At 41.8% G+C, this 13,021-nt stretch overlaps 1 protein-coding gene across 10 annotated transcripts in view; it reads left to right on the top strand.

Moving 5' to 3' along the window:
• Positions 1-13,021, top strand: part of SRGAP3 (SLIT-ROBO Rho GTPase activating protein 3) — a 368,175-nt gene that overhangs the window by 343,636 nt on the left and 11,518 nt on the right. For all 10 annotated transcript variants that reach the window (XM_067755322.1, XM_067755323.1, XM_067755321.1 and 7 more), the window contains one exon: positions 11,710-11,890. In XM_067755322.1, coding sequence (XP_067611423.1) covers positions 11,710-11,890 — 181 coding nt within the window. The remainder of the gene's footprint in view (positions 1-11,709; positions 11,891-13,021) is intronic.

The following is a 13,021-nucleotide window of genomic DNA, read 5'->3' as shown; positions in this document are numbered from 1 at the left end:
GACCTGAGGGGGAAAGCATCCAGTATTTCACTGTTAAGTATGATGTTAGTTGTAGGTTTGTCATAGATGCCATTTATCAGGTTGAAGAAGATCCCTTCTCTTCCTGGTTTGCTGAGTGTTTTTATCATGTTGGCTTTTGCCAAATGCTTTTTCTTCATCTACTGAGATGATGATGTGATTTTTTTGGTTTTTTATTCTATTGATTGATATATTACATTAATTGATGGGGGCGATGTTAAACCAATTTTGCATTCCTTGGATAAATTCCACTTGGGTGTGGCACAAAATTCTTTTTATATGTTACTGGATTCAGTTTTCTAGTATTTTGTTAAAGATTTTTGCACACATATTCATGAGATATTGGTCTACAGTTTTCTTGCGACATCTTTGTCTGATTTGGGTATAAGGTTAATACTGACCTCATAAAATGAGTTGGGAAGCGTTTCCTCCTCTTCTAGTTTTTGAAAGAGTTTGTGAAGAATAGTTATTAATTCTTTAAATGTTTGGTCTAATTTAGCAGCAAAACTGTCTGGGCCTAGACATTTCTTTGTGGGTGGGTAGTTTGGTCTTTTCTTTTTTTAAACTGTTTCAATCTCTTTATTTGTTATAGGTCTCTACAGATTTCCTATTTTTTCTTAAGTTAGTTTCAGTAGTTTGTGTCTTTATAGGAATTTGTTCATTTCATCTAACTTATTCAGTTTACTCACATACAGATGTTCACAATATTGCTTTATAATCCTTTTTTCTTTCTGTAAGGTTGGCCATAATGTCCCTTTTTCATTTCTGATTCTAGTGATTTGAGTCTTCTCTTTTTTTCTTGGTCATTGTAGCTAAAGGTTTGTCAATCTGTTTGATCTTTTTAAAGAACCAGGCTTTGGTTTAATTGCCCTTCTCTATAATTTATCTATTCTCTATTTCATTAATTTCTACTCTGGTCTTTATTATTTCCTTCCTTGCTTTAAGTATATTTTGCTCTTCCTTTTTCCAGTGACTTACAGTGGAAGTTTAAGCTATTGACTTGAGCTCTACTTTTTCTTAATACAGGTGTTTACAGCTATAAATTTCTAAGCACTGCTTTAGCAGCATCTCATACATTTTGGTATGTTGTGTCTTCATTTTCATTCATCTCAAAGTATTTTCTGATGTCCCTTTTGATCTTTTCTTTGACCATTGGTTATTTAGGAGGACGTTGTTCAATTCTTCATAATTTTGAGTTTCCTACTATTGAGAAATCAGTAGTTTCATTCTATTGTGATTGGAGAAAATACTTTGTATTATTTATAGTCTTTTAAATTACCTGAAGTTTGCTTTATGGCCCAGAATATGGCATATCCTAGAGAATGTTCCATGTGCACTTGAGAAGAATGTGTATCCTCTTGTTGTTGGGTGGTGCATCCTATAGATGTATGTTAGGTGTACTTGGTTTATAATGTTAAATTTTCTGTTTCTTTGTTGATCTTGTGTCTAGTTGTTCTGTTCCTTATTGGAAGTAGGATGTTGAGGTCTCCAATGATTATTTTTTTGAATTATCTGTTTTTCCCTTCATTTCTGACATTATTTGCTTCATGTATTTTGCTGCTCTATTATTAGATGCATTATATTTATCATTGTTATATCTCCCTAATGGATTGAACCTTTTGTCATTATAAAATGTACCTCTTTATTTCTAGTAATTTTTCTGTGTTATAGCCTGTGTAGTCTGATATTAGGATAGCCACTCTAGATTTCCTGTGGCTGTAGTTTGCATAATATAGTTTCCCCATCATTTTACTTTCGCTCTAATTGTGTCTTTGAATCTAAAGATGTCTCCTATAGACATCATATAGTTGGATCCTGTTATTTTATCTAGTCTGACAGTCTCTGCATTTTAATTGGATTGTTTAATCCATTCACATTTAATGTTATTATTGACATAGTTGGATTTTTACCTGACATTTTCCTTTTTTGTTTTCTATGTGTCATGGTTTTTTATTCCTTTATTTCTTCTTTACCACTTTCTTTTGCATTAAGTATTTTCTAATGTAGTATTTTAATTTTTAAATAATTTTTAAACTGTGTTTAACTATATTTTTGAGTTATTTTTAAGTGGTTGCTCTAGGGCCTGCCATATATGTCCTAACTCTGAGAATGAACTTCAGATTTATACTAGCTTAATTCCAGTAATATGTGAAAATATTACTCATATATAGTTCTATTCCCCTTTCTGTATTTTTGTGGTATTATTGGTATACATATTACATCTGTTAATTTTATAAATGCAGCAGCACATTGTTATAATTTTTTTTTTACCATCTGTAGCCATTTCCTTAGCCCAGTACAGCTTTGCTCTCACCTCCTTTGTTTTCTAATTGCAAACATATTATACATATATTACATTTCTGTGTGTTATAGGCCCAGCAATACATTATATACATATATTATACACATATTTTTTAGACTTGCTTTTAAAATAAATTAAGAGAAGAAAAGAGAAAAAATATGCATTTATACTCTTTTATGGTTACATAATTATCTTTATTAGTGCTCTCTGTTTTTTCTGTGGATTCAAATTACTATAAGGGTTACTTGTTTTCAACCTGAAAAAACTTCCTTTAGTGTTTCTTATAAGGTAGATTTGCTAGATAACACATTTTGGGTTTTTTTTTAAATCTGAAGATATCCTTATTTTGCCTCACTTTTGAAAAATAGCTTTTCTAGATTTAAGATTCTTGGTTGACAGTTATTTTTTGGAGCACTCTTAATGTGGCATCCCACTGTCTTCTGACCTCCATTGTTTCTACTGAAAAGTCAGCTGTTAATCTTATTTGGGTTCCCTGAAAGTGATAAATTATTTTTCTCTTAATGCTTTCAAAATTGTCTCCATGTCTCTGACTTTCAGTGTTATTACTGTGATGTGTCTATATGTAGATCTTCTTGCATTTGTCCTACTTGGCATTTGTTCAGCTTCCTAGATGTGTAGGTTATTGTTTTATCAGTAAATTTGGGAATTTTTCAGCCATTATTTCTTCAAATATTTTTTCTGTTCATTTTTCTCTTTTCTACTACTCCTGTTACACGTATGTTGACACACTTAATGGTATCCCACATTTCTCTATGGCTTTGTTCATTTTTCTTCCTTCTTTTGTCTCTTGGTTCTTTAGCTTTCATCATTATTTCTATCAATCTGTCTTCAAGTTTGCTAATTCTGTAGCCATTTCAAATCTACTATTGAGCACCTCTAGTAAATGTTTAATTTCAGTTGCTGTATTTTTTAATTCCAGAATTTTTTTTTTTTTTTTTTTTTGCGGTACACGGGCCTCTCACTGTTGTGACCTCTCCCGTTGCGGAGCACAGGCTCTGGACGCGCAGGCTCAGCGGCCATGGCTCACGGGCCTAGCTGCTCCACGGCATGTGGGATCTTCCCGGACCGGGGAACGAACCCGTGTCCTCTGCATTGGAAGGTGGACTCTCAACCACTGCACCACCAGGGAAGCCCTAATTCCAGAATTTTTTAATTTATAATTTTTATCTCTTTATTGATATTCTCTATTTGATTCGACATTGTCCTCATACTTTACTTCTTTAATCACGGTTTCCTTTAGCTGTGAACATATTTGTAACAGCTACTTTGATATTTGTTAAATTTGACATCTGGTCATTCTCACAGGCATTTTCTGTTGTCTGCTTTTTATTTCCCTCCAGTGTTTGCATCATACTTTTTTTTTTCATACTTTTTGGGTTTTTTTGCATGTCTTCTAATTATTTTTGGTTGGAAACTGGACATTTTAGATAAAATATTATAACAACTCTGGGTACTGGTCCCTACCCTGTGAGGCTTATTTGTTATTTGCTTCTGTGTTTGTTTAACGACTGACTGGACTGTTTCAGTGACATCTGTGTTCCCCTTCCTCCCTTCCCCCATACATACAGTGTTAAGCCTGATGTTACTTCCCAGAGAGGAACAGCTTTGCGTATGCCCACAATCACCTGGGATGACAGTGGTTTTGGTAGGGTTCTCTTTCCCTGACTACATCCAGCTGTTAAACTCCACTAATTGCTGCATGTTTTGCTCTTTTTTTTTTTAACATCTTTATTGGAGTATAATTGCTTTACAGTGTTGTGTTAGTTTCTGCTGTATAACAAAGTGAGTCAGCTATATGTATACATATATCCCCATATCTCCTCCCTCTTGCATCTCCCTCCCACCCTCCCTATCCCACCCCTGTAGGTGGTCACAAAGCACTGAGCTGATCTCCCTGTGCTATGCGGCTGCTTCCCCCTAGCTGTTTTACATTTGGTAGTGTATATATGTCCATGCCACTGTCTCACTTTGTCCCAGCTTACCCTTCCCTCTCCCCGTGTCCTCAAGTCCATTCTCTAGTAGGTCTGCGTCTTTATTCCCGTCTTGGCCCTAGGTTCTTCAAGACCTTTTTTTTTTTTTTTTTTAGATTCCATATATATGTGTTAGCATATGGTATTTTTTTTTCTCTTTCTGACTTACGTCACTCTATATGACAGACTCTATGTCATCCACCTCACTACAAATAACTCAATTTCATTTCTTTTTATGGCTGAGTGATATCCATTGTATATATGTGCCACATCTTCTTTATCCATTCATCTGTCGATGGACACTTAGGTTGCTTCCATTTCCTGGCTATTGTAAATATTAACAGTGTCCTCAGTCATAAATTTTTCTACAAACCAATCCAAACAAACTGTCTCCTTTGAAGGAATAGTTTCTGAGGTCATTGTTTGGTATTTGTTTTGACCCTAGGAGGGCTCCTCTCAGCTGTCTAATTCTCTGGTTATCTCTTCCAAAATAGTTGTATCTACATTAAATCTGTGAACCTGCCCCCAGTTGCCTTTCACCACAATCTCCACCGTTCTTGAGAGCACCCTTAGGCCTAAACTTCTCCAAGCTCTGTTTCAAAGTGAAGTCAATTCCTTTGGGAAGAGAGTAGCAGCTGTTTTGCAGCCTACTTCTTCCCCCAGGCAGAATCTCTGAGGTAGAGGTCTGGAGCTGGGGGTGAGGACAATGGCAAGCTTCTGAGTGACCTGCGCATTCTAGGAGCTGAGTGCTTTGTGGAGAGGAAGGCAGCGTCCTGAGGCCCTCTCAGCTTGCCTCTTCTCACAAGGAACCATCACCTCATGAGGTGGGGTAAGGGTGATCAGGGCCCGAATATTCTCACTGGTGCTGTGCCCAAGGCAGAACTTCTATTGTGTAAGTGAAGGTTGGGTGGAATGAGGAGCCCTCACCTCTCTACCGTATTCACCTGGGACTTAGCCTCAGCAACAGGTAGCTGGGGGCAGGAGGAGAAACACTGATGTCCTGCTCCTCCTGGGAAGAAAGCCCTCCTGCTGGAAGCTTGGTGGGAGAGGAAGCCCTACATTCGGGCTACAGGAGTCTGAAGTGGAGTCTGACTCCCTGAGCTTGTGGGTGCTGGTGGAGGGAGGGAGTAGTCTTTGTTCAAATTGCACAGACTCACTTTTCTTACCGAATTTTCATAGATTTTCTTGAATAGATATTTCTTCATTTGTTGTTTGCCTGTAGGACCATTTCCAGAGGCTTTCAGTCATTGTTTGTTTGCTTGTTTTTGCATTTTTCACAAGTTTCACTGAAGGGTAGATCAGCAGATCTCCCCACAGTGTCCTGCCAGGTTCATCACTCTCCTATCCTCTCAAATAAGATCAAAGCCTTAATACTAGCTGGTGCTGCAGCCAGAGGCAATGAAAGAACCCAAGGTCATGAGTGAACAGAGGAGAAAAGAAGGACCCTGTGGACAGGCCCCAGGTGATTTCATTACTTTGGTTGCAGGGAAGATGAGAGAGAAGAGAGGGCACAGCCATGTTCCTACCCTTTAACGCGGTGACCGTGGCCTCTGATAAATGGTCCTAATGAGATTAGGATTCTCTCTTAAAAGAGGAGAGACAGTGTGTCGGGGGGGTGGGGTGGTGGGCGGGGTGGATAGGGGGCAGTGAGGTGGTTTGAGAGGGACAGAGCCGTCTGCTCTCCCGTGACCTAAAAGGGTCCTCTGTTGTGGCATCATTAGAGAGGGGCATTTGCGCTTCCTCTTGGGTGATAAGTAGAGAAGGATAACGAGTATGGGATTTGCAAAATCTCCAGCCTTCAGATTCTGAAATGAAACCAAAGCTCCAGTCTGTCTTTTCTTCTCCATGTCAGGCCCTGGGCTATTGTAACCACCGCTGAAGTGCTCCTGCCTCCAGCCTCTCCCCTCCAGTCCTTTTCCAATTCTGCAACTGCTCTGCTCCTGGAGTGACTTTTCTAAAGTGTGACTCCAGCCGGGCCTCTACGGGGACAGCCTTCAACCTCTTCTTTAGCTCAGGAATGGCCTCTGTATTTCTTCACTCCCTGTAGGGCCCGTGGGGCACCTACCTGGCCTAACCAGCCTCTCCATAAGCAGGAGTCAAATTGAATACCAGTCATACAGTATGGTATATATGCATATTTATATTTGCACTGTGTCCGTGTAAAGGCCCGGTAGCAGGAATAAGCATATTGTGTTTTAAAAACATCAAGAAGGCTCTATTAATGACACCTGGGACCTGGGCTTAGCTCTCAGCTCATCACTCTCTACTTATATGACTCGCCCCTTGCGTGACAGATCATTTCACCTCAACCTCAGTTTCCTCACCTGTAAAATGAGGATAGTGTGCAGATACTGTTGTGAGGATATCACTTACATGCGATAACATAAGTAGAACCCTTGGCACATGGTAAAAGCTTAATTTGTTCATACAAGTAACAAGTATGTATTGAGTGCCTACTCATCCCAGGGACTGTTGTAAAAGTGGGAAAATAGCAGGAAATAAAATAAAATCCTTGTCTAATGGAGCTCACATTTTAGTAGGAAAAATCAGCAGTAAACAAATTTGGAAACTACGAATTTGTGCACACACACAAAAGTTCAGGTTTTGATCTGATCTATGAAGAAGAATAAAGCAAGAGTGATCTGAAGTTGGTGCTTTTGTAGTTAGTGAAGGGTGGCCAGGAAAGGTCTTGCTGAAGCATTGGCATTTGGGTACAGATCTGAAAGAAATGAGAAAATGGCACACAGTGATCAGTAAATATTTGTGAAATGTGAATGATGCAAATGTCTGGGAAGAAAATATCCCAAGGAAGGCAATAACAAGTGCAAAGGCCCTGTGGCAGGAGTACTTGGCATGTTTTAAAAGCATTAAGAAGGCTCTGTGAATATTTATACTGTAGTTTTTAGGGGTAAAGTGTACTGATGTCTGCAACTTACTTTAAAATTCATTAAAAAATTAGATGGATGGATGGATGGATAGATAGAGGGATGGACAGATATATGCTTATGTTAGTATAGTAAAATGTTCATAGTAGCATTTAGGTGGTAGGTATATGAATATTCACCCTAAAATTCTTTCAACTTTACTTTGTGTTTGAAAAGTATCATAATGCAGTGTTGGCGGAGAAACATCAGGAAGTCTAGTGAGGCTGGAGCAGACTGAGGGAAGGAGAGAGTACAGAGAGAAGGCCACCGAGGTCTCCAGGGCCCAGAGCGTGGAGGGCCTCATAAGCTGTGAGGAGACATTTTGTGTTTTTTTCTAAGCACAATGGGAAGCCTTCAGAGGGATTTGAACAAGGGAGTTTCATGATCTAATTTATGACTTTAAAAGATCCCTCTGGCTGCTGTGGGGAGAAATGCAAGCAAGCATGAAAGCAAGGAGGCCAGGTAGAGGGACAGTGGTGGTCTGGACCAGGGGGGTGGCAGTGGAGGTGGTGAGGCTGGTCAGATTCAGGGGGCAATTTGAAGGAGCTGCTGATGGATTAGATATGCATTGCCCAAGAGCAGGGCTTTGGCCTCAGCAAGGCAGATGGTGGTTCTGTTTCCTAAGATGGGGAAGATGAGGGAATGAAGTAAGTTTGGGGAGGGGTGTGTGGGAGAGTGGTAAGAGGGAGAATCACATGTTCTATTTTAGGTGTGAAAAAAACAAATAATAGACTTCCTAATAAATGGTAGCTATTATCACTGTTTCTACCCCACACGATTACATAGTGACCTCTGCAAACACACGAGCTCTCTCTTAGCTTGCAGCTCAGCTCTACTCATCTTTTCTTCTTTTCTCCCCCTTACATTTTCCACTTTTCCTCGCTCCTCCACCCGCCACTCCAGACCACCACCAGTGACTGCTGGAGCCTCTGGAAATGAGCAAGCCTCTGCCCGGGTCGGCTCCTTCACAATTACGGGGGGTGGGATCAGAGGAAGCCCTTGGGGTCAAACCCGAGAGCATGCAGACCGTGGGGTTCAGTTCATGGGCTTGCAAAGCCCTCCGGCCTTTCTGTCTCTGTAGCTAGGCAGACACACAGGTCACCAGGTGGTGCTAACACATGGCTGGTGTGAGATTCAAAGACGCAGCAGAAAGAAGTACGGAGATCTCTCCATTTTACTGAGAAGGTGACTCTGAGTCCAGATCTGAGTTCATTTGACCCATTTAGCCGGGCTGTCATTTTGCATCAACTATGTCAGAGCAGCATGTAAAGACATTTGTCAGGTAGCCATCTGGGGAAAGCTGACTTAGCTGTCAGAGGCCTGCTGTCTGCAGAAGGCTGTCCCAGGCACTGAGGGCTGGGTCCACCAAGAGGCCACTGCATCTCATGGGGGCACTGGCCCAGTCTTCTTGAGCCACCTGCTCACAGAGAGGAGTCCTAGTGTGCATGCATGGGTTGGGGATTAACAGGGAGGGATGATTTCCATGCTGCTCATGGCCCTTAGGAGTCAGTAGCTCTGGTAACAACAACAACTAACTCTCATATGAAGCTAATTGTGTGCCAGGCACCGTTACAAGCACTTCATGTGTAATAACTCGTTTAATCCTATGACAGCCCTATAAGGTAGGTACTATTATTATCATTCCCATTTTACAGATGAGGAAATGGAGGCTTAGAAAAGAGAACTAAGTTGTTCAAGGTCACACAGGTAAAAAGTGGCAAAGCCAGGTATCGTGGCTTTGCCACTTTTTACCTGTGTAAAACTCCATGGTGGACAGGTGGACAGGCTGCGTGGACAGAATCAAGATAATCCACGAGGACAGGAGAAGAGACAGTCCCATGGATGCTCGGCACAGGGAAGGTATCTGCAGGATAGAGAGAGCAGGGGCCACCTTTGTTACTCTTTTGTTTATTAGAATTTAATAGATCTGTCTGTCTATATAGGTGTATATATATGTATTCTCTTTATAATATTAAACATCTTTGTGCTTGCTTTAAAATACAAATACATTAACACTTATACATTACCCATTTTCTACCATTTTCTACCCATTTTCACTTCTCAGGGTACAAGCTACAACACAGGTTAAATAAATCATAGGCTTAACTGTCCTGCTCCCCCAAAAGTCTCCTTCCCAAAGATCACTAGCTGCATGGTCTTGAGCAAAACACTTAAATTCTCTGCACCTCAGATTTCTTTGTGTAGACCCACCCCATAAGCTAAAGCCATTAGTAATTATAATCATAATCACAAGAGCCACTATCAGCTGAATACCTAATGTATTGTATGTCTGTGCTATGCTGAGCACTTTCCGTATCTCTCTCTCTTTTTTTTTTAATGTATTGAAGTCTCGTGTCTTTCTTCTTTTAGATATAATTGATATATAACAGTTTATTAGTATCGGGTGTATAGCATGATGATTCGATATATGTATATATTATGAAATGATCACCACAATAAGTCAGGTTTAACATTCATCACCACACATAGTTACTTTTTTTTTCTTATGATGAGAACTTTTAAGACCTACTCTCTTAGTAAGTTTCAAATATATATCACAATTTATAGTCACTGTGCTGTATATTACATCCTATGATTTACTGATCTTATCACTGGGAGTTTGTACCTTTTGACTCCTTTCACCCATTTTGTCCACCCCCACCTCTGGCAACCACCAGTCTGTTCTCTGTATCAGTGAGTTTGGTTTGTTTTTGATTTCAGATTCCACATACAAGTGAGATCATATACTATTTGTCTTCTTCTGTCTGACTTATTTTATTAGCATAACGCCCTCAAGGTCCATTCATGTTGTTGCAAATGGCAGGATTTCCTTCTTTTTTTATGGCTGAATAATTTTCCATTGTTTATATACACCGATCTTCTTTATCCATTCATCTGTCGATGGACATTTTGGTTGCTTCCATGTCTTGGCTATTGTAAATAGTGCTGCAATGAACTTGGGGGTGCAGGTATCCTTTCAAGTTAAGTGTTTTCATTTCCTGTGGATAAATACCCAGAAGTGGAATTGCTGGATCACATGGTAGTTCTATTTTTAGTTTTTGGAGGAAACCCCATACTGTTTTCTGTAGGGGCTGCACCAATTTATTTCCCACCAGCAGTGCATAAGGATTTCCTTTTCTCCACATCCTCGCCAACTCTTGTCGTTTCTTGTCTTTCTCATAATAGCCATTCTAACAGGTATGAGGTGATATCTCATGGTTTTGATTTTTGATTTGCATTTTCCTGATGATTAATGATGTTGAGCATCTTTTCATGCACCTGTTGGCCATCTTTTTGTCTTCTTTCATGGATTATCGTTTAAGTCTCCTAAAGGCAACTGAAATGTACAGAAATTATGTAACCTGCCTGCGGTCACACAAACAAGAGGTGACAGAGCTGGGCAGTAGAAGTGTCTCAAGGGCAAGAGCTATGTTCTCATTGCTTAACTCAGGCAGGGCCTGTCACTGACCAGAGAAGAATAAAGCTTTGATGGGTAAATGTGTGTGTGCAAAGAGATATGCTTGATCTATAGCCCCCATAAGAATTCTCCCGCTCCCCAAATTAAGTTCATGGATGAGTGTGTTAGTCAGCTCAGGCTGCCATAATAGAATACCACAGACTGAGGGGCTTAAACAACAGAAATATATTTCCTCACAGTTCAGGAGGCTAGAAGTCCAAGATCAAGGTGCCATTAGGGTTGGGCTCTGCTGTTGTCTCTCTTCCTGGCTTGTAGACAGCTGCCTTCTCACTGTGTCCTCACAAGGCCTTTCCACTGTGCACGTGAAGAGACAGAAAGAGAGATCTCCGACGTCTCTTCCTCTTCTCAGAGTGACACCAGTTCTATCAGATTAGGGCCCCACCCTTATGACCTCACTTAAGCTTAATTACTTCCTAAACACCTCATCTCCAAATACCATTACATTGGAAGTGAGGGCTGCAACATTTGGATTTGAGGGAAGACAGAATTCAGTCCATAACAATGAGCTCTGAAGAGAAGCTTCTGGGAACCCTTAAAAATTGTGTACAATATTTTGCATGGAAAGGAATCCATATATAACATCTGTTTGACTTCCCAAAAGGTAAGAACCACTGGTGGTATTATAAGTGAACAAAGAGGGAAAGGGTTCATGGAAAAATGGAAACAGAGCTGGCATTAAGGGATAGAAGAAAAAGAAATTTCTTATAATATTGTTTTAATAAGTGTTAAAAAGTGGAGAACAAGAAGGGCAGTGGAAGGTAAGGATGTAGTATTTCAGCCCCATTTTCCATTTGGGGAAGTTAGATGGCCTGCCTGAGATCACAGCATGGAGAGTGGACCTGAGCCTAGAACCCAGTGTCCTGAGCCCCAGCCCATGCTGTTTTCACCAGGCTTGTTGTCTGTGCTGCCCCACAGAAGCCAGGGCCATCTGAGTGAGGCTCCTGGGCTGCTCTTCTGCTAGCCTCATAGATGCTCTTCCCCTTGCTTTCCTTCTAGAAGTGGAGCAGATCGAGGCCATCGCCAAGTTTGACTACGTGGGGCGGTCCCCGCGTGAGCTGTCCTTCAAGAAGGGAGCCTCACTGCTCCTGTACCACCGCGCCTCCGAGGACTGGTGGGAGGGTCGTCACAACGGCGTGGATGGGCTCATCCCACATCAGTACATAGTTGTACAGGACATGTGAGTGGGAATTGAGAGCTTCTGTGAAGAATGCCATGATTGATTAGTGATGTCTGGAATGGGCACAGGAATGGGAGTACTGGATTGTATGACAGCACTTTGCTCTCCCTGGTATGACACACTTGGTCTTCCGTAAGAATGGATTATGTCTAACCTCCCTTTGAATGGTAACCTACTTAACAAATAAGCAAATTGCTCATCCTTCAGAGTCCACAGGGACAATGTTTGGTGCCCTTGGCTCACCATCCCGGCCCACCTGACAGCCTCCAGGGCGTTTATCACCCACTATGGTTCTCAGTGTCCAGTGGATCTTGCCATATACCTCCACCCTCCTGGGCCTTCCCTGTAGCCAGTGGCCATCCCACTCCCCTCTTAATAGCCCACCATTCTCTACCCCGAGGTGGCTGTCTCAGGAGATGGGCAGAAACAATCATCCCTTCATTTCCAGCTAAGAGGGTACTAATTTTTAAAAAAGAATTTTGGGCATTAAAAAAAAGCCCTACATCCCAAATACCTAGCCCCACCATAATGCCCAGAAAGTCTACACCTTCCATTCTTTGAAAGCCTGTGAAGGTTCCTGCACACACTCCCTCCGAGCTCCAGTCTGCCTCAGGTGGAACTGATTTACCAAGGAAGCAGCCACCAAGCTGGGCCTCAAGGGGACGGTCTGGAGACAGAGAAAAGTCCAGAGCTCGGCAAACAACAAGACGATCCAAAGCAGCTCTCTGATGTCCCCAGGCCTCTGAGGGCAGGGAGAGGTCATGGGGGGGAGGTGGGCAGGGCACCCCAACAAGCTCCAGGCCCCTCACACCTATTCAAAGCCCCGGGTGCGGAGAGGGATGGAGATGCCTTCCTTCTCCCTCGCTGGACCCCCAAACTGCTGCTCATCGCCCAGGGCTCAGCTTGCAGGCCCCCTCCCCCATTTCTCCAGCACACCCTCCCCTTTAGCTTATCCCAGTCTCGAGCAGCTGGGAGAGAAGAGCCTAGATGAGGGGAGGAGAAGGTAGGCACGGGCGGTGCCACAGAGGGCCTCCTGCTGGAGAAGCAGCAGCGGCTCAACCACGAGGTGTGTGTGGATCCAGCCCCTCAGGTCTCAGCACATGTCGGTTCTCTGGAGCGAATCCCTCCCAA

Source organism: Pseudorca crassidens, chromosome 10, assembly GCF_039906515.1.
Source record: "Pseudorca crassidens isolate mPseCra1 chromosome 10, mPseCra1.hap1, whole genome shotgun sequence".
NCBI lineage: Eukaryota > Metazoa > Chordata > Mammalia > Artiodactyla > Delphinidae > Pseudorca > Pseudorca crassidens.
This window is presented reverse-complemented; position numbering and strand designations above follow the sequence as displayed.